We start from the raw sequence: 23,057 nt of genomic DNA on the forward strand, positions 1-23,057 counted from the left end.
CAGAATTTTTTTTACTGATATTCCTCCAAGTGTCCAGTTGGATGTAATTGCACCTTTGTTGGGACAAATCCTGATTAGGCTTAATTGGAACATTTGAAGAACTGTAAAGCAATTAGTTAATTGCTGACAGGTTAAATTAACATTTCGGCAAAAAAAAAAAAAAAATATATATATATATATATATATATATATATATATATATATATATATATATATATGACCAAAAAAAAATATATATATATTTTTTTTTTTGTCAAACTGTTAACCTGTTTGCAGATCATTAATTGTTTTCAATTCTTTAAATGTCCTAATTAGTGCATACAATAACAATGGCACAAATCTCAAGTTGAAAAATCATCCCTGATCAGCATTAGTAAGAAATTGAGGGCCCTCATCAAGTCAACTAAAGCTAATTTTGAAAAGAAAGTTGCCAAGGATGCCAAGGATAACCATAAGGCCTTCTATGGCTACATCAAAAACCTAAATGGCAACCCCTCAGGTCTGTTCTGAGCTAGTACAAAATGGAACAAAATACACTGACCCTTCTGACATTACCAACATCTTGGCTGACAGGTTCAGTGCAAGTCCAATTATTACTGATACGTTGGTTAACAAGGCTCTATCTAAAGCTAAAAACACTGCCTCCATGGGACCAGATGGTGTCCCAGGCTGTGTCATACGCAAGCTCCAAAAGGAATTAACCCTGCATCTTAATACCCTGTTCAGTCTCAGCCTCTCCACAGGATATGTGCCCATAGAATGGCGCACGACAACGGTGGTCCCGCTACACAAGGGTGGGGCCACAACTGACCCTGGGAACTACTGACCAATAAGCCTGAACTGTCTGATCTGTAAGGCTATGGAGCTAATCATTATGGAACGCATAAATGGAGAGATTGGGAATCTCCAGTCCTGGACCCCACACAGTTCGGCTTCGTCAAGGGCAGATCATGCCTCCTGAACCTGGTGGATTTCTTTGAGACAGTTACTCAGGCTGTAGATAAGGGAAAGGAGGTACACGCAGCTTATCTTGACCTTGCTAAAGCATTTGACACCATTCCCCATTCAGGTATTATTGATAAGCTCACCAGCCTGGGCATAAACCCTTACGTCACAAGATGGATCGCAAACTGGCTCTCAGACAGATCCCATAAAGTAAGAGTAGCGGGATCTATGTCCGAATCCGGACCGGTAACAAGTGGTGTGCCTCAGGGCTCTGTCCTGGGGCCCCTCCTGTTTGGCATACACTTCTCAGAAGTACAGGCAAGCGCAGAAGGGCTGTGGCTGACTAAGTTTGCGGACGACTGCAAACTGGGTGCTATAATAGTGTCTCCGGCCGACATGGAGATCCTCCAGAAGGGCCTAAATGAGACTGATGCATGGTGTCAAAGCCATGGTCTCAAGCTAAATGCAAAAAAATGCATAGTAATCCCCTTTGGAAAAAACAGAGTACCCGCAAACTACAACATAGGAGGTAATCCCCTGAAATCTGAAGAAGAAATAAAGGATCTAGGGACCCAAGTAGATAGTCAGCTTTCCTTTGATAACCATGTTGCCAAAGTGGTTAGAAAATCCTTCTGTGTAACCCATCTGATCACAAAAGGGTTTGCATCAAGATCTAAGGATGTAATGGTGCCCCTCTACTCTTCCCTCATCAGATCCATTATTGAGTACAATGCACCAATTGGAATGTACCTGGCTAGACATCTCCAGCAGCTGGAGAGACCACTGAGGTTACCTAACCAAGAGGATTACTGGCCTCAAACAGTTGCCCTATGCAGCACGATTGAAAAAGCTAAGACTGTTCTCTGTTGCATACCGCTTTCTCAGAGGCGATCTCTGTCCAACGTACAGAGCAATGTCCAACCCAGAATTGTTGAACATGCTCCATCTTAGCAAAACCAAATCTACTCGAGCTACACGCTCTAGGGATATAAACCTCAACACAACAATGAATAGAACATGCTGGAGGGATAGATTCCCTTCGCAGAGACTTACCTTACTATGGAACAGGGTCCCGATCTACATAAGACACAGTCTCTCACTATCACTCTTCAAGAGGAACCTTGATGAGTGGATGGGTAACTTAAAGTTCACACCGGGGATCACACCAACAGCACTACTAGATAGGGGCCAAGGGTCTAGGGAACTACTAAAGGGGCGGTGAATACCTCACAACTTGGCTGGGCTAATATATGCCTTCGGGCAGATAGCCCAGTACCAACCTATGTCTTTCTGGCATGTTTATATTTGCACAGGACATCAGGAGATGTATCACTTAGACTTCAGAGTTCTGTAGGAGTTTGGAAGGTATTATTTGCACTTAGCCAGAACAAAGAATAATAGGGGGGAGGAGGTAGGGACAGAATACTGCAACAGTGAGAAGTTGAACATCTACTATTGTCGTAAGACCTTTCATAACTGTACTATGTCCTTCCTTATCACAATTGCAGTATTCTTAACATCTGGAAGAGTACAAAAAGCTACTGGAGATGATGGGAGCAAGAAGCCACAGACAGCTCTCCAAAAGCTCAGGAAGAATTATCTGGCAAAACCCACTCTGGCCCTAGAAATGACATCTAACTTGTAATGTTTAGTAAAGGTACCTGGAAGGTGTAAGGGCTTTGGTATACTGGCCCTGATGTTCAGCTATCTTGGCAGGATACCCTAGATGCTAAGAATACTGCAGGAGTGAGAAATAGGACATCTACTGTTACGGTACGTTCTACGGTAATTTCTACTTTGATCCCTTGCTAATGGAAGTATTTTCTTATTGCAAAATATGTTAACTTTTGTTAATTTGAATTTAAGTTAATTAAGAGTTATAGTACAAAAAGATAGTAAGGATGGTGGGGTAGGTGACTGCTGGAATTGCTATTTTCAGAGTAGTTGTATAGCAGTTCTGGAGTTGATTTTATATATGGAGCCTAGAGATTGTGGTAAAGTGATAGTACCTCATTACATAATTTATTTACTGCATGTCACATTTCACTAGGCATGCTATTTTTAAGGTTTGCATTCTAAAAAGCTGTTCGATTTACATTTTTCTTGGATGTTTGGCTGCCTGTAGAGTTATAGTGTCCTTTGTCAGGTTGTGGTTGCCATGTTTTTTGTCGTAAGTGCTTACACTTGTGATGACATAAGGGACTGGGATTTCTGTTGCTTTTTGATGTAGAGTTTAAAGTAACATGATGACTCATCTACGCAGGGAAGTTGACAGTAGGTCTCTAGTCTGTGTGCTGTTTCAGTGGATCTGTGTTCAGTTTTTGTAGCTGCAAACAGCAGCTATGTATCTGTGGGAGTTTTGTTTTGCACTCACTCCAAAGAATTTGTGTAGGGTGGTGCTCACTAATGGAGTCTGCAGGATACTGGCAGTTGTACATTCTGCACTGAAATACGAGTCTAGGATATTGGTTTTTATGGCAGTTTTGTAATTTCTGGCAGGAAAGTTATTTATGTTGGCCATGTAGGAGAATTATCCACCTTTTTTGGATAGTGGCATAATAATGTATCCAGCATGTATTTACTTTGAATCAGTATTACTAAGGATCCAGTTTAGAGTGCCTTCAAGGATATTTGGAGCCTATATGATAAGACATACAAACATTGTAATTAAAAAGATATATGAAGATCATCTGGCATGGTTATGATTATTTCATTTGTGTCAGGACACTGCTTTTAGAATGGGATGCAGTGTAAGTAATCTCCCATTGTTAAGACTCCATTATGAGATTTACCTTATTTAAAGATGTTATAACCTTTTGGAACAAATTTGTTTCTCTTAATGTGGGCATTCAGCCATTATTTGATTAAAACTAGTATGTCAGAGGTGCATTGGTCATAGATGCATAGAATTGTTTTATTTTATTACATAGATTTTGAATATTAAGGCTTAGGATTTACGTTCCTTTAACATGTATCCAGTATTGTTTCTTGGAGCTTGTGAGGTTGAGATTTTTGATGTTTTGGTTATTAGCTTTTAAGTTTGAGATACCTAGAACCTGTAGGGAATGAATGTAAATTTAATTGGACATCACCTGATAGTTTAAAGAAATATTATTTCCTTAAAATTTTCACACTGCAGGCTCTGTTTTAAAAGTGTTTGTTTTTAAGCACCTTTGGGTTATTACAGTATATTTTTGATGTGTATAGTGTAGGTTAGAGTATTAATGTGCCAGGGTTCAGGCTGTAACTTGTTTAATTATTCTAGGCTGATGTGTGGGTGTATGGAAGTTGTGAAGTTTTTTGTTACTACTACTGCTGAGCACCAGCTTGTTTTCGTTGTTGGAATATTAATTTGTAGTTTGGGTTTTAGAAGAGGCATCAGCAGTGTTATTGCTGCTAAGTAAAGGTAATGGTACACTGATTTTTATAAATCTTATACCTCTTTTGGGTGGGTAGGTTGGTTTATTTAGGTAGGGGTGTATCACACTATAGTGTGAATGAGGTATAAATGAAGATATGCTGTTGGAGCAGGTTTGGATTAAAATGGTGTGTTTGTGTCTGTTTCACCTTCAGTTTACCAGGTTGTTCGTACATTTAGGTGTGTGGTTTAGGTAGAGTATGTTGCTTTTGGAGTTTTAACTTCACTTTTGCTGTATTGGGAGTCAAATCTAGTAATATGTGGGGTGGGTAGGAAATGGGATTGCTACCCGTCACAAGCAGGTTCATGTGAGAGCAAAGCATTCTACAGGAACAGATTACACTAGTTATTGACTGAAGAATGGGTGCAGTAATGGAAATTGTGTTTTCAGTGAACACTGACTGACAACAGCATGACAGCTTTATCATTGAAAGCCACTTTCAGCAAACATGTGGAGTTGCCCCTTCTCCAGCTTTGTGAATGTGGAGTTTGTATATAAGTTATGGTGTGGAGGAACAGGTGTGCTTCCCCGCCCACAAAAAAGCTGTGGTTTCCTTTCTTTGCTTTTTTTTGGCTGTCTAACAAACAGCATTCAATAAATTTTCACAAATCCTGCAATAATTACTTTTAGGACAATACTCTGCATGATTTCTAAATACTCTGCTGTTCTGTTGCAATAATTTCTTGTGAGAAAGTAATGTGTTTATACAGGTAAGCATGGATTAATAAGAAGCAGAAGAGACAGCTGACAACTGGTAATAAAACACAGGTAAACAGTAAGGGAAACTTAACATAACATTTCACATCTCCGTTAGTGGTACCCTTTCTGACTCTTAGTGATCATCTTCCCTCTTTCGTTCGTCACCTTCCCTCCTCCATACAACTATGCCACACTTACATCTCTACCCGTTCTCTAAAAAACTTCAACCCTGAAACCTTCTCTAAAACACTTAAACTAGACCCCTCTAAAAACCCTCCCCCTAGATAATGCTGTTGCCTATTTCAGTACTACATTTACAGACCTGTTAAATAGCTTTGCTCCCTCCAGAACCAGAGTTAAACCGTCATGCGTCTCCACAACAAAGCCTGGAAACACTACTACAAATATAAAACTCCCACCACCCTGAACATAATATAAGCTACTCACAACAAAGTTAAAAACTTACAGTATCAGACCGTAAATCCTACTTTTCCATACTTCAAAATCACCACAAGAATAACCCTAAAAAATTCTGGAATGGTATCATCCCCCTCCTCAATGCAGGCAAAAGAGAAAACCCCTGCCCCGATCCAAATGCCTCCAATCTGTCCTTAGCCACCCAATTTAGCTCCTTCTTTAATGATTCTGTAGCCAAACTAACAACATTCTTCCCCAACAAAGCTTTATTTCCTTCTCCCCCTACCTCTTCCTCCCCAAACGCTACCACCTCCAAATCCTCCCCTTCCTTCACTATCAAACCCAATCCTATCTCCACCGTAATAAAACTACTTCAAAAATTGAAACCTTGTTCAAATGCCCTTGATATTCCTTCTTATTTCCTAAAAAATAGCTGCCAGTGCCATCTCCTTCCCCATCTCCATTCTAATAAATCGGTCAGTCCAAGAAGGCTACGTACCCTACTCTGAAAAAAGGCCTTTACCATTCCCCTTCACAAAGGGGCCAACAACAACAACATTCCTAATTTCCGATCCGTCGCCATCTTATCCCCTATCTCAAAAGTTTTAGAAAAATGCATTCACCTACAACTTTTACCCTACCTCATAGACAGCCAGCTGCTTACCCCCACACAACACGGATTTAGACCTGGCCACAGTACCACCACTGCTCTCCTCTCCTTTCTTGAAACCATCAATAAAGCTTGTGACTCCAGCTGCCTAGTGTCTACCCTCCTGGATTTATCCAAAACCTTTGATATTATCTCCCATAATCTTCTCCTGTCCAAACTCTCTAATCTCAGTCTGTCCATATCTTCTATCAGCTGGTTCTCTAGTTACCTCTCCAGCAGGCAACAAGCCGTCAAATGGAAAAAAGCCACCTCCTCCTTCCTTAATACTCCTACAGGTGTACCCCAGGGGTTCCATATTAGGTCCCTTACTGTTCAGCATTTTCATAAATGACTTCCACCAGAGCATTCCCAATGCTAAACTTGTCCAGTATGCACATGACTACAGTCATCTGCTCTGCCACTTCCACCCCCACTCTCTTAAAATTAACTCAAGATGCCTTCTCTTCTACCGAGCGCTGGATGTTGGATAACCACCTAGCACTCAACACTTCAAAAACTAAAATCATGATATTTACTCCTTCAAAAAAATATCACTGTAGACAAGAACTCGTTCTCCATTACTAGCGAAAACTATCCCATGCAAAGCTTCTAGGAGTCCTTATTGACGACAAATTAAAATTTGATACCCACCTACAAGCTAATATAAAGAAAAGCCACCAGAAACTTGGTATGCTTTATTGCCGCAACCGCTGTATCACTCCCTCTACTAAGTTTGTTCTCTTTGCTACCTACCTCATTCCTTCCCTCTTATATGGCAAAAGACAAAATTATCTTCCTGTTGCAACAAAATTTCTAAGTTCGCTACCGGCTACAAATCCTCCCCCCCCCACTGCAACTCCTTTTACAAACTAAACTGGCTAGAACTGCCCAACTGTCGTATACTCAACTAACTCATGCTCACAAACTCATCTTCAATCCCTCTATCTGCCCCTCCCTTGCATCCTCTCTCAAAATGCATCTGCCCGATAGACTTCTAATATCCACTAGCCAGAATTTGCTTGAACTGCGTAAGCCTGCTCGCCCACCAGGCAAACATCTTCTATTTTTTGTTCTACCACGCCTTTGGAATTCCCTGCCATCACTTATTCGTACCACCTATAACCACTTTACCTTTAAGACCTTGCTTCATTCCCATCTCACATCCCTCTGGAAATGTTCCTGCTCTCACCCCACATGACTCCCCTTTACTTTATTGCCTGTTTCTCATACTCCATCACTGTCTCTTCTCATTCATAATGCTGAGCTACACTGCTTCTTATCCACCTTTCTCTTCACTTACTTGCATACTACTTTTTCTGACTGTCCCTCCTTTCTTACATCAACATTTAACACTTCTTATCTCCCTGTCCAACTATAGTTCTGTTAAGATACCATGTGAGGCTCTTTGTCACCATTGTTATATTACCAATGTGTTAGCTAATTTGCTTGTGAATATTTACTAATAATTTTCTTATTTGTATCTGAATTCCACTGTAAACTATAATTTTTTTATATTATGTAATACCTTCGTTCATCACCTGCATTTAAAATGTAAATGCATTGCTTTCATTGTATACTGTTTTTATGGAGCTTTTCTCCCCGGGACTCCATTAAAAATTGGCTCATCTGGGCTGAATGGACTGTCCTGGTAAACAAGCTGTAAATAAATTAATTAAATAAAAATGTAATAATTACATGTCATATGTGGAGTTAAGTTAATAAAAAAGTTTTTTTTTTTTTTGGGTCCCACAGAGAAACAAGGTGTAGATGAATGAATGCTGTTGACCTGATGTTGATGTGCTCCTCCAGAAAAACAGTGCTTTGTGCAGGATGAGTGTGTTCAGTAGCACATTAATAACAGCAGCTTTAACTGTAAAGGTGAAGTGAAAATGGTCTTTCTAGACGTCGATTATGTGCAGCATATCATAGTAGATCCATTGTACTGCATTTTTCCACAATTCAGATGATACGATGGAGTTTTTACTGCCTCTGCAACACAGTAAATACAAATAATTTCTGTTGTCCGATAAAACTTAGTACCTTTTTGTGCTGAGCCTCCACAAAATTTTGTGCATGTGGAAAGCAATTCATATTTACATCTTATGCATTCCAAAAAGTAATCTGAAGTAGAAGTGGCAAGCAAATGAATGTGACAGTCAAGCTCCATAATTGCATAATCTGCCCAAAATGCAGTTTTCGTCTATGAAGTTGCTTAACTAATGCTACAGAAGGCATTATAATCTTTAGTGCCATAAATGTCTACACAGCATCCTGTGTTATAAAAACACCCAAGATACAAGCTGCTTGACATATAGCCAGGGCTTGTGTTGGCTTTTTTGGGTGACCCCGGGGCACTTCACCCTATCACTTCCACCCCTTCTAAGGAGCATTTTAGTTCATGTTGCTAGTAGTAGTTAGCAAAGACTTGAAATATTATCTACAGTGCTGTTAAATTAACTCAGGCCTGTGTACCACACTGTCCCCCAGAGGGACATTCACAATTGCTGGCATTTATTTGAAACAGTGACACTTTACAATTCTATGTACACAAATGGATTTGGGTAAAATGGTGCCCTCCAATTCTCCCTTATGCGTATTCTCCATTCCAAGGCTCCCCACACCATGTACATAACATTTTTCTTCTTTTTTCACATTCTTGCCTTGCTCTTCAGCTTTTTCTAGATGCCATGACTTTCTGTATATGCATTCTTAATTTTTTTTCGCATCCTTTTCATTCAATAGGGGCTTGAACTGAAATGATGATTAGGGAAGGAAATTCATTGTTGCTGTTCAACTTTAGTTTTCCTTGCATTCAGTTTATAGTTTTCCTTGTGTCCTTTCAATATACCTTTCCTGACAAGGACAGCAAAGTAATGCTAGTTAAGGAAGTAACTCAAGTAACCCTGGTCCTCCAGAAGCCATACAGTTGTAGATGTCTGTAATGCATTTTAGAGAATTTTCCCAATGGCTAGTCTGAACTAAAAACATCAGGATTTCAAGGAAGACATAGGTTTTTCCCAGTGATTAATGTTCAAAGCTGACAAAATAGTAGCTCACAATGAATTAAGATAATTGTTGTGAGGATACACAAATCCTGTCTGGGAGTATTGCCTGCCTCCCCCCCCCCAAAAAAAGTCACTGCCATTGTGTTAGATTTGGATGCAAGCAGAAGTTTAGATGGCCACAGTCATGTTTTCCAAGTAATTGCTGTAATACATATACACATAGCATGCTTCCTCACTCTTCATTCCTAACTCCCCAAAGGCAGCCACCTGTTTACATGCCTGATGCATGGTTATGAGGAAAGCAAAAATAATGATTACAGTAATATATTTGTTTGTTTTTCTTAAACAGTATACTGTCCCTACACAAGCTATAGTAACCTTCTTTGTACACCTCCTATGTCTGTGAGAAAAGTAAAAGAAACAATGATGACACAATCCCCAATTGTAACACAATATGTAATGACTCCTGTACACACCTCTGAGGTTTGATTCTGATTAAAATTAAAGAATTAATGACCACACCATCCCCAGTGCCCCCCCCCCCCAAAAAAAATTCCACCAATCTTTGGTACATACCACTGAGCAGGGCTGGTTTAAGAAACAAGAGTGGGTGAAACAGAGTAGAAGCCACCACTAAGTCCATGTCCAAATCCATTTTTAGTCGGGGAAGTGTGCGACTCCTAGAGGCACTAAATATCTAAATGTTCTGTGATGCATTTTATGCTTTACTTTTGAAATGTAATTACTTGTTTACTGCTACCCAAAAGAGTTAAGTATGTTCCCAGCATTGTTATATGTGCACAGATAAAAATTGGAGATATTTTTATACACACACATACACTTCACATTCACCTTCACAGAAAGTGAAAAAATTCCATTTAATCTGCTGCTTGTTTTTTGAGGTGGTTGTTAACCAGAGCACATGGATAGATATTCCCTAAAACAGGGAGGATATGCGGATTACACACACACACACACACACACACACACACACACACACACACACACACACACACACACACACACACACACACACACACACACAAAAAAACATAGCCAGCAACTTGACCAGACTAAAGTACTGTGAATGGTAGTGATAGTCACTGCACCACAGTGGCAATGAACTGTTGCTTTCGCACACATCATCTTTGTGCTAAACCACCAAAGATAGCCAGCCAGCCTGTGTAAAGTCTGTTTGTGGTGGTAAGTGAAAGAAAATATGTCCAGCTTGTTGCTCTTAAATACACAGTGCACACACACACACACACACACACACACATGTAATGGCAGTGCTGCTGCTGATTGTGTTAGAAAGTCAGTTAAGTCATAGCCAGCTTGTTGCTCTTAAGCTGCAACACAGACACACACTCACCCTTTGAGTAAGAAACTGTAATGGCTTGCCTCTTAATTTTTTTCAGTCTATTAACTGACAGGTCCAGTAAAATTTACCTTTGTATATTTTTTCTCTAAAATAAAAACATACCAATCCAAAACCAGAATTTACTTGTTTCATTGTGAATGGATGGTTTTATGAATCTTCCCAGCAACACTAAGAACATTGCAGGGATAACACAACCTGAAAGAGAAACAGAAGAATCAGTATCAGTGTAGCTTCCAGTAGGATCCTTTGCTTAATAATGATCAGTTCACCCAGGAGCATACTGGTTAGTGGAAGATTGAGTGAGTGTTTCTATAGATTGTGATTTTAAAGACTACTTTTCTTTTTATTGTCTTATTGTTTGTCAATATGGCTGGTGGAAAGAAATTTGGAAAAAAATGTATGGTAAGGAGCTGCATTCTATGTTCCAAGTTGTCAGTAGGGTAAAAGTATTGGTAGGTGCTGCATAACTTGTATAACAAGCAGTAGAAAAACTTGGAATGAAGTTCCAGTAGTTATAAAATAGTTTAAGATGCATTATTTTCCTTTACGGAGTAGATACTAATAGATTCCAACTTGTTATTCTGTGCATATGTATTAGCAATTGCTGCAGTGTTATCCTTTCTTGCTTGTAAGGAAATAAGTCACAGCTTCTTTTTATCTGTGTAGCTGGCCTGGCTACTATTTGTTTTTTATACCTTTGTGGCCTTGTTTAACAGGAAAGAGATGAATACTTTGGTTATCTGTTTGATATGTGCACTTGTAAGAAAATAGTGAAAGATAAATAGGTACAGTGCTTTTAGTATCTTGAAAGTTTAAATGCAGTAATTTTCTTTCTAACAGTGTTTCAGGCATAGTTTTTTGAATAGAAACAGTTCAAGCATTGCTTTATAAACCAGACAGCAATCATATCTAAGTAACCTATAAGACAGAATGTAGAATGTTTGTAATAGCTGTGCATGCTGTATATTATGTACCTAAGCCCATCCCCTGAACTCCATCTCATTATTGCTCAGGTAGAAGATTGCACTAGGGAACCACCTATGGAGTGGGATCAGGTCATCACTGCCTCTCCCAAAGGCAAAAAATACAGCCTCCATGGGACCCAATAACATCCCAGGCTGCATCCTACATGAACTCAGGCCGGAACATGCAGCACCATTAGGTGCCCTACTCAACCAAAACCTGAGTACTGGCTTTGTCCCAGCTAAGTGGAGGACAGCAACTGTGCGTCCACTGATCTGGGAAATTATAGACCCATCAGCCTAACTAGCCTTATCTGCAAGGCCATGGAACGGATTTTCATGGACCTCATTAACAAGGACATTGATAACATCCAAATACCCGATCCCACACAGTTTGGCTTCAAAGGGAAGTAATGTCTGTTAAATTTGGTCGACTTTTTTGAGACCGTCATCAAAGCCATGGATGAGGGGGAGATGGTGCACATTGCCTACCTTGCCCTGACCAAAGCCTTCAGTATTATTCCCCACTCGGGCATAATACTCCTCAACTAGTCATCAATCCGTATGTTACCAGATTGGTAGCTAACTGGATCACTGATGGAACCCACCTAGTCAAAATTAGGGAAGCCACCTCAAGCAGTAGACCCGTATCGACTGGTATACCCCTGGGCTCAGTCTTGGGGCCTCTGTTATTTGGGATATACTTTTTTGAGGTGCAGGCCAAAATCAGTGGGCTATGGCTGACCAAGTTTGCAGATGACTGCAAGCTGGGAGCTGTTATCAATTCCCCTAGTGAAGTAGACATCCTCCAAGAGGGTCTCGCCCAAACAAATGACTGGTGCCAGAAACATGGCCTCAAGCTGAATACAAAAAAAGGCATCATCATACCCTTTGGGGAGGGTGATGTTCCCACAAATTATCAGATTAATAACATCCTAAGCACGCAGTCACTTGTGAGGGATTTGGGCACCCAGATAGATAGCAACCTGACTTTTAACCACCATGTTGCTTCAGTTGTACAGAAAGCTTTCTACATGGCCCACCTCATAAGTAAGGGTATCTTATTCAGGTACATGGACATCCTTAACATATCAATAACAAGGATAACATCCTTGTATTCTTCCCTTATAAGGCCCATTACTGAGTACAGCGCCCAATTCGGCATGTACCGCACAAAGCACATGCAGCAGCTGGAGAGACCACAGAGGCTCCTCACCAGGAGAATTCAGGGCCTCAAAAATCTACCATACACAGATAGGCTAAAAGCCCTATCCCTCTACTCTGTTTCATACAGATTCCTCAGACGTGACCTCTGTCTGGCATACAAGGCGATCTCTAACCCCGCCTTGATGGGACTGCTACATCTCTTCAAGTCAAGCTCCACTCGAGTAACCCGCACATGCTGCCTCAACCTAGTCTGTGATATCAATAGGACTTGTTGGCAGTTCAGATTTGTGTCCCAGAGACTACCCCATCTATGGAATAGACTCCCTCTCCACATCAAGCAGAGTACCTCTCTACCCCTTTTTAAGCGCAACCTGGATAACTGGATGGGAAATAGAAAATACATCCCTGAGATTCCACTCATGTCCCTGCTGGACAGGGGCATCAGCTGTTGATTTGTCTATGCATGGTCTAAACTCTTGGCTAGGTTTATAATGGCGTCAGGGCCAATAGCCTAGTAACTTCCTGTTGATCCTATGAGTGGGGCTGCATGACTCATCCAGATAGCTTTGATGTCAAGGACAGTTCATAATATGAACTTCTCTGAGCATTTCACACGGCTGTATTTGCTAATCCTGTAAAATTAAGTTTTGATAGCAGCAGATTCTGACAGGTAGATTTCAGACCAGCAAACTTTAATGCCCACTTGTTAATTTCTACTTTATTTATAAGGACAGAGTTTCACTGAAGACAGGTACATCATGGCAGTGGTGGTTTCAAGGGAAAAATGAACTGAGCTTTTTCATCTTCTAGTTTACTGCCTGAAATAGGAAATTAAGAGAACTGATCATCTACAGCATGGAGGTTAGAAGTGATATAGGCAAGTGCTTTGGTAATTAAGACCAATCAAATTTGGACTTGACAGGGGTAGGAAAAGGAGATTTGCAAGGGGAACTGTCTAGCCAGATGGCTAATTGTTGTATTGCTTTTCATTTGAAAAGTAATGAGGGTCGCTCCAGGGAGTGGTGAAATTACACTGCACTAGGTTAGCAGATACTTTGCAGACTTTTCTGTAATCTTCTCAGAATATTTTTGAAGCGGTTACCTGGTAAGACGTCACCTCATTTTTCAAGCATTACAAGTTGCGGGCACAATCCTAAGGAAGGACAAGGGTTGTAAGGTACTACTTTGATAGCCTTCCATCACCCAGATTCAAGTTGGGTATGGATGGATATATTATGTGGTCTGTATTAAGTGTTACAGTGCAGCCTTTTTAAGTCAGTATAGTTGAGCAAGTTTCTCACTAAACAGTATCTCCCTGAGAGAGAATCATTACACTAAATAAACTCATCTTCCTTTCACATATAATTGTAGTTGCTGTTATTGTTTTATGTTACTTTATGCCTTGTTACCATCATAAAAAATTCAGAGTCAGTTCACCAAGCCTTATACTTTTTGTGTAAAGACTTTGTTGAGTTCTGTTCATGGGTGAAGGAATACACTCCTTATGAGAAGAACTGAAGGTGATCAGTCTTGCATCATCATCTGAGCACTCTAGTGTGAGACATACATTTGTAGAGCTGAGTAAGAGAATGTAGTCTAAATGGAATTGCTGGGATACTTTACATAATACCCAGGGTAAGTTAAGATTATGATCTTATCTCTGTCATTATTAATTGCATGCCTCAGAGATCTACTGTTTTGCCTTTTTTCCCCCAGTTTTAAATGTTTATTAAATTATCGCTTAAGACATGAGCAAACATGTTACTAAAGAAATTATATTTGTTTTGGCTGTGATACAGGATCGGAATTGCCTACAGACAGTAAGGCCTTGCTAAGTTTAATTCTGGTGGGTGCAAATAAAGCAATTACTGGAAGATGGAAATCCTGGTCTAAACCAACCATAATAGCGGTAGTGAATAAAGTAAAGGAGATAAAAGAACTGGAAGTGGAATCTTAACAAAAGGGTCGGAGCAAATTACATAGAAAAACAAATGGGAATTGTGGGGACAATACATGCAGAATAATTTTTTGGAGGAGGGATAAAGCTAAGGGAAGGGGAATTGAATGAGCTATGTGATGTTTGACAATGACTGTACAGAAGATAAGTGATGTATAATGTTTGCAAATGAAAATGTCAGTATGTTTTTTGTTCATTTATAAAAATGTACACTTGCCTATCTCTGTCATAAGTGATAATTCAATAAAGATGTTTCTTTTTTAAAATGACAAGACATAGGCAAACCTACACAGACAAGAAAACAGACCATGTTAACATTTTCCATGTACAAACATTGTACATCACATATAGTTTGTTTTTCTTGTTACTATAATCAGTCCAGCATTACATAAATTGCTGAAGTCCTGCCTTCCCTTAAACTTCACTCTTCTCCTGAAAGTTATTCTGCATGTATTGTTCCCACAATTTCCATTTATTCTATGTAACTTGCTCATTCGCTTTTCTAAACATCTCTCTTCCAGTTTAATCTATTTTATAATATTTAATACTTCAAATACAGTTGCATTTGGGTCACTAAAAATCAAGAGTCCTAGTTGAAAAATAATTTCTATTTTACCTGTATTTAGATTACACTAGTTTGCAGTATAGCAGCTGATGCTAATGACTGTGCCTTTCACCTTTTAGGTTGCATGTCAAAAAATTCTGAATGCAGCAGATCATGTGACTGGGTTACGGGATATTTCTGGTGAGAGAACTTTATTTCCTTTCTCTTTTAATGGTAACTAATTTATTAGATAAAATTGTCCATAGTAAAAATGGTCTGGAAGAATCTAAGTATCCCTTACCTATCATTCAAACTTTATGTAGTCTATGCATGTAAAAGTGGCATGAACATGATTGCTACTATTACTTATTGTTTACATTTTTTAAATAGTTTGCTTTCATACTCTTGGGTAGCTTTTTTACATATCAATTTTCTTGTTCTGATGTAATTTTTTAATATGGATAATCCTGATACAGCTATGTAACAGTGCATCTTACAAGTGTGTTAAACCCTGTTTGACATCAAGTTTTTCTAGCATTTAAAACGTGCCTACTTTTCTTCTTCTTCTTTCAGCTTTTCCCAGTTAGGGGTCGCCACAACGGATCACCTGTCCGCTCATGATTGGCAGTGGAGTTTTACAGTGTCGAGTTGCCAGCCCGGCGCCCAACCTTCCACAGAGGGCACACACATGTACACACTAACAGCTAGGACCATTTTAGTGTGTCTAATCCACCTACAGCATGTCTTTGGGATGTGGGAGGAAACCGGAGCACCCGGAAGAAACCCACGCGTCCACAGGGAGGACATGCAAACTCCACACAGAAGGCACCCCGGCCGAGGATCGAACTGGAGAACCTCTTGCTGTGAGGTAGCAATGCTAACTGCTGCACCACCGTGGCCGCCACGTGCCTACCTTTCTTCTTGACAAATAGTATGGCAACTCTGGCAAAATGTGGGGGATTTGACTGTATCTGTATGAGAACTTCAGAACAAACAAGATGGTTAACTCTTAGGAGCACTTGATTTCTTCTTGGTACAAAAGACAGTCTTCTTTGTTGATATTGAAGTGTTTTGGCTTTGTTTCTTCAATGAATGGGGACATCATTTTTCTGGGTTTGGGTGTAGGGTGCACAAGGCATTCCACTTTATGCAACCTGCATGTGAATTCTGAGATAAGTGTGTGTTCATATTTGTGTTTTCAAGATTTTCAGATAAAGATTTATGTTTTGTTGTTCAATAAAAAAAAGACTGACCTTTGGTTTCTACTTCTTTACTCCCTTAGAAGATAATTTATTGACATACAGTACATATTGAGCAGTAATCTAACCATAAGGATCCTTGCTTTATTCCTCGTACTGTAGCATCTTGTGTGTGAGAACACTATTCAGTCATATTGTCACAAGGCTGGTAAGTAAATATCTTTCTTTGGGCAAAATTCTTTTTACAGCATTTACAACATCTGGGCTGCTTCTTGTCAACATTACTTCTTCAAGATAGAGAGTATGGTATTTAGTGAGAAAAAAATGGAGGAAAAACAAGCTCAGGTATAGCATCTCAAGCAAACCAATACTGAGCATTGCAACTTTTGGGTACCTGAAGGAAACAAGCAAAAACATTGTGAATTAATGAGGATAGGTGACGCACAGTTTTAGACAATTCCTTTCCAAGTTTCTTCAGGAGTCATTAATGCTGTTAACTAGGATCCTGATTCCCAACTTTATATTGTTAGAAAGTCTGATGAGGTATATAGGACATTCGCTGATTAGACACTTTCAGTCATTTGAACGCTGATCCGGCTACTGACGCATGTTATTGAAAAGGCTTAGAAAGACAATGTTTACTTCCCTGTAAGATAATTGATTAGTGTAGCTTGTATGCTCCAGTGCCATGGTTCCATTTTGGAGCAAGTGCAGGACACTCCACTTGCTCTGCTTGTTATTGACACTTAAATGACTGTGGTGAAACTGTTTTCAGTTGAAACCAGGAGAGGAATTTAGATTTAATGTGCTTGTGATGTAGGTGATGCTTTAATAAGGTTAGTAGCACCTGCAGTGACAAAATGCCTCTCTTGATGTTCCAACTCGGTTTACAAGTTACATAAGGTTTGGTCTGAACCTTTCCCAAGAGGGTAGAAATTGAAATTGCTTTTGTTTTAGTGGAGATTTATTTAGCCGCCCTGCAGTGGAGTTTCTGGAGCTAGAGAAATGAAGGAAAGTGATGACTGTTACCCATTTCCACAGTACTCCAGACAGTGCCCAACAGCAAAACCAGCATCCAGCTAAAGAGCAGAAGTACATAACACTTCTGGAAAGGTGCTAGCAGCTCCAAAATAAAAATCAGAGAGACAAAGGTTGTTTTTGGACCAGAACAGTTGTGTGATAGTAAAAGTTGAAAACATTTAAGTTCGGTTATGTGTGCTACCCAGTATGTGGTTATTGTACACAGATAAACTCTCTTGATGTTGGATATTACTGCACATTCTAGTATGGATGCTCAGCAGTTTATAAATCTTTAAAAAGTGCAGTGTTTACAATCCAGTCTTAGTAAGCTACATACCCATATGTTTACCCGTTTCCTAAAGCTTTCCTGTAAAACATACTGTCAGCAAAAAAATGTGGTTGAATGGCTGAAACAAAAAATCAGAAGTGCTTTCCATGGAAGGGTCAGGTGTTATATTCTCTGGACACTTTGCTGAAAGTGCATCTTGAAGTTAAGGAGATAGTCCCTTTATGACTGCCTCATTTTAACTGTCCATTCAGTTCTTTATCCAAAGTTTCTAACCATGCCACATGACCTTGCTAAATTGGATGCAGACAGCATGGATGTCCTTTAGTTTGCTGTTGCAGTATTCCTGTACTGATGGGTTATCTCGCAGAGGTGACCTGACATCTGGCCAGGGTATCAAAGCCAAAAAACTTCCTTAAAAACTTAACTATGCAGACTGTCTCAAAGCATTGATGTTCTTCATCTCACATTGCTGCAGTCCTTACACTTGGGTAGTCCGCTGTCCTCGGTCGGCCCGAATATCAAAGTATAAGGCTGACGTCGGTCAAGGCGCATTTGACTGACATCAGGACGTCAGGGTACAAATGCGCATGACCGACGTCATATCCTCAGTCTTTTTTGCCGCATGGTCCGATGCAGAAGCAGCGTTGCAAGTGCCGGTTGGCGTTCTGAAATTGTTCGATTTCGGAGTTTCAGACCGAATCAAAGTTGGCTAAGTACCCCGTTGGGGAATATTTTAGTTTTTTCTTGCCTCAGTGGTTTACCGGATGTCAGAAAAAGTGAATAATTGTATTTCTTGTGGGAAACAGATACCGCATAGAGACTACCATACTTTGTGTATTCCTTGTTTAGGGCCTGAGCACGACGTTGTTGGGTGTCGCTCTTGTGCTAGATTCAATAAGCGCACTATTAAGAGAAGATTAGATTGTGCCAGGTTAGTCTTCGGGAAGCGGTGCAATTATAAAATGCCGTCGGATGCTCCGACGCCCGCTTCTTCGAAGAAGCGCAAGGACAAAGCTGTTAAACCTAGGCTTGAGGAACCGTCAGTACCGGACGCCGGTTCTTTAGAGGTGTCGGTGGAGCCGGTGGTTCCACCGGAGGTTTCTTTGGGTTCCCAGGGAGAGACTTTGTTATTGCAGGATGTGGCCTCTCAGGAGGCAGGCCAGGCTGATGGGGCTTCTCAGGTTACTATACTCCCCTCCCTGCCTAGGGTGGTTAGGCCCTCTCCTTCTGTTTCCAAGGCTTCTCCCAGGGGCAGGCCAGGTTTAGCTTCAGTTGGTGTTACCCCTAGTTCTTCAGGAATTGTGCCCAAGAAGCATATGCTTAAAATGGCAGAAGATTTGATTACTTTGATTAGGGGTTCTATGCCCCCTCCTGATAAGAGACCTAGGGTGGAGCCTGAGCTAGGGAGTTTTGAGCAGGCTTCAGATGTTTCAGAGTCTTCGGCTGAAGACTTGCAGGAGTACTCTCCTTATTCTGATTCTGATGTGGATGATTCTACTCCTCCTGCTTCTCCTCCTGAGGATTTTTCTTTTTCATAAACTCTTCATTCCATGAGGGAGCATTTTAAGTGGGAAGGTCAGGACTTCTCTGATTCCAGGAAAAGGCTTAGGGAATTTTTGTTTTTACCCCAGCATAGGCCTTTGGCTATACCTCCTGTTTTGGATGTAGTGGAATATGTTTTTACAGAGGCTTCTCTTAATCCTGATTCTTTGCCTCCTGCTCCTGTTAAACCAGATAGGTATTACAGGGTGCCTGAAGCTCATAAGTTTCTTTTTAAGAGTCCTAGGGCAGACCCAGAAACTGTTAGCCAGGGGCCTAAAGGTGTTAAGGCTTCTGTTGTAAAGAATCCGGTTCCTGCAGACAGAGGCCAGGGCCTTGGATAGATGGGGAAAGAAAGTTTATACTTCTTCCACTCTTGCTATGAGGGCTTTGAATTGCCAGTTTCACATGTTGAAATACCAAAACTATCTCCTTTCACAATTGAAGTCTAAGGTTGATGCTCTGGCAGAAGGTATTGATTGTAAAGAGTTGCAAGATTTAGTACATGTTTCTGAACAGGTGGGTAAGCATTCTTTGCAATGTGGTTTTGATGCTGTACAGGCCTCGTCCAGGGTGGCTGCCACTGGGTCAGTTCTTCGCAGGCACGCCTGGCTGAGGGATCAGAATTTGTCTGACCATGTTAAAACAAGGATTTTAGATGCTCCTTTGCAATCTGACGTGTTGTTTGGTTCTCCTGTTGAAGCAGTTTTAAAGAAAATGGAAGACAAGGCTAAGTCTATGCAGACTGTTAAAGATTTTTTGCAGGTCCAGCCTCCAAAGTTTAGTAGAAATTGGCCTACTAAGGGGTGGACGTATCCTTCTTATGATTCCCAGTCTAGGGGTAGATCTAGACGTGGTAGGGGCAGAGCTCAGGGCTCTTTCAGGCCTAGAACAGGGAGTTCTCCTGCACAGTCTTCGGTGAGGGCAGGGGTCAGTCCTTTCCTAAACAGACGCAATGACCTACCTTTTCAGCTGCCAGAGCCTTCTCGCCTGGCAGCACCTTTGGGAGGAAGGTTGGCACTTTTCAAAGAAAATTGGAGTTTAATTACCCAAGACAGATGGGTATTGGATATCATACACCACGGTTACAGGTTTTATTTCCATACCTTGCCTCCTTTCAAAGGCATGCCAGACGTTCCTCCTCAACAAAGAATAGAGGCTCACAAGCAAGTTTCTCTGTTACTCCAAATAGGGGCCATACAGCCGGTCCCTATGCCAGAAGTGGGCCTAGGATTTTATTCTCGCCTGTTCCTAGTACCAAAGAAGGGGAACACGTGGAGACCAATTTTGGATTTATCTATCCTCAACACTTATCTGGACATTCCCAAGTTCAAAATGTTGACGTTGCAGCAGCTTTTACCTCTGCTGGGCAAAGATCATTGGATGGTAACTTTGGATCTCAAGGAGGCTTACCTTCATGTTCCTATCAGACTAAGTTGCAGGAAGTATCTGCATTTTCGAGCTGGGACTTCTCACTATCAGTTCTCTGCATTGCCCTTTGGCTTATCTACTGCGCCCAGAGTGTTCACGAAAGTTCTGGCTCCAGTGATATCTTTCTTCAGGCTAAAAGGAATACAGATCTATCCTTATTTGGACGACTGCCTGATTCTGGCTCAAGGAAGGGAAGAGCTTCTTCATCATTTGGAATATGTGATAGCAGTGCTAAGATGCCTGGGGTATTCTGTGAACGAAATAAAGTCCAGTCTAGTACCCTCTCAGGACATGTGCTTTCTGGGTGTGAGACTGAATACAGCATCCCAGATGGCCTTTTAACCCCGGACAAACAAAAGAGTCTTTCCCTTTACTTCCATCAACTATCTCATCAGTCCGGGCTGACTGCAAGGACAGTCCTTCAAGCCTTAGGGTTCATGGCATCTTGTATTCTGGTGCTTCCCAATGCCAAACTGCATATGAGGAAGCTGCAATGGTATCTCAAAAATGTATGGACACAGCACTGCCGGGATCTGGACACTGTCATTCAAATAATACCTTGCATTCAAAAGGAATTTTTGTGGTGGGCTCAGGAATGTCACCTAAACAAGGGACTCTCTGTGACCCGGCCAGAGGCGAGTCAGATTTTAATGACAGATGTCTCAGACAAAGCTTGGGGAGCTCATCTAAATGGAAAGTGGATACAAGACAAGTGGCCTGCCAGACTACAACATCTACATATCAACCTGAAGGAGATGTTAGCAGTCCAGTTTGCATTAATAGCTTTCAAGGAATTACTTCTTCCAGGGCAGGTGTTGATTCTAACAGACAACACAACTGTCATGTGGTACATCAACAAGCAAGGGGAACGATTCTTATCCTCTATGCAGGCAAGCAATGATTTTGTGGGAGACTGCTCTCAGTTTACAGCTCAATCTTCAGGCAAGGTTTCTGCCAGGAGCACAGAACTCCTTAGCAGATGTGTTGAGCAGACGAATTATGGATCCCCACGAGTGGAAATTGGATCCTCATGTATTTCAGAAATTGACAGTGTCATGGGAAACTCCAGACATAGATCTGTTCGCTTCTCCACTAAACCATCAGCTGCCAAAGTTTTGCACAAAAAGGTTTCATCCCACAGCTTGGAGAGTGGATGCTCTTTCTTTCAATTGGAGCAATCTTCATGTGTATGCCTTTCCACCTCTGCCTCTCCTCCTAAAGGTACTTCTAAAGGTCAGACAGGACAAGCCAAGGATGATTTTAATAGCTCCAGAGTGGCCTCGACAGCACTGGTACCCATTACTGAGAAGTCTGGTACGGAAGCCTCCATGGCCTTTGCCTTCGATTCCACACCTGTTGTCACAGGAGGACAGCCATTTGCTCAATGTCAAACTTCACTCTCTGCACCTAACAGCCTGGCATATTCTGTTTTGAACCATAGTGGGCCTCCACTTCCTCAGCAAGTTTTGAATGTTATTTTGGAAGCTAGAAGGCCTAGTACAAGGAAAGTGTACGCAGATAAATGGAAGAGATTTTTATTTTGGAGTGCAGCAAAAGATTTTGATGGTTCTGAGTCTAATTTGTGTGTGGCTCTTCAATATCTTACTGAGTTACTGGACAAAGGTTTGTCTTTCTCTTCTATTAAAGTTCATGCTGCAGCAATTTCGGCTCACTATGATTGTGACCCACCATTGTTTTCTCATCCTTTGTTCAAGCAATTTCTTAGAGGGGCAAAGAATATAAGACCCCCACGAAGAGCTCCTACTCCTGCTTGGGATCTCAATTTTGTGTTGGAGAAACTCACTCTACAACCTTTTGAGCCTGCAGCTACTTCTGAGTTGAAATATTTATCATGGAAGACTGCTTTTGTTGGCCATTACCTCTGCAAGAAGGGTTTCTGAATTGCAGGCCCTTATGGTGGTTGAGCCTTTCTTGATTTTCCATAAGGATAGGGTATCATTACGTACTAATCCTTCCTTTATGCCTAAGGTGGTTTCTAGTGTGGCTTTAAACCAAACTATTCATTTGCCTACTTTTTATGCAAATCCCCAAAATAAAGGGGAAAAGATTTTGCACACTTTAGATGTACACAGGCAGTTGCGTTATTATTTGGACAGAACTAAAGGGTTCAGGCAGTCTCAGCAGTTGTTTGTTTCTTTTGCTTTGAGTTCTCAGGGCAAGCCTGTGTCAAAACAAACTATTTCTAAGTGGATTGGGTTTTGCATTGCTTTCTGTTATTCCCATCATGGCAAGGAGATTCCAGCTGGGATTAGGCCTCATTCCACTAGGGCTACTGCCACTTCGACAGCTTTTTTGAGGGGAGTGGCAACCAAGGATATTTTGGAGGCAGCTACTTGGAGTTCAGTGCATACTTTCTCTAGGCATTATCACCTGCCACTTTACTCTAAATCCAGGGCTGGTTTTGCCACTGCTG

General features: G+C 40.9%; 1 protein-coding gene across 2 annotated transcripts in view; it reads left to right on the top strand.

Annotated features, from left to right (window-relative positions):
* Positions 1 to 23,057, top strand: part of DPP7 (dipeptidyl peptidase 7) — a 2,619,404-nt gene that overhangs the window by 1,146,268 nt on the left and 1,450,079 nt on the right. For both annotated transcript variants that reach the window (XM_044058506.1, XM_044058507.1), the window contains exon 7: positions 15,286 to 15,346. In XM_044058506.1, coding sequence (XP_043914441.1) covers positions 15,286 to 15,346 — 61 coding nt within the window. The remainder of the gene's footprint in view (positions 1 to 15,285; positions 15,347 to 23,057) is intronic.

The sequence above is a fragment of the Protopterus annectens genome, chromosome 16.part0 (genome assembly GCF_019279795.1).
Source record: "Protopterus annectens isolate FY-2018-M chromosome 16.part0, PAN1.0, whole genome shotgun sequence".
NCBI lineage: Eukaryota > Metazoa > Chordata > Ceratodontiformes > Protopteridae > Protopterus > Protopterus annectens.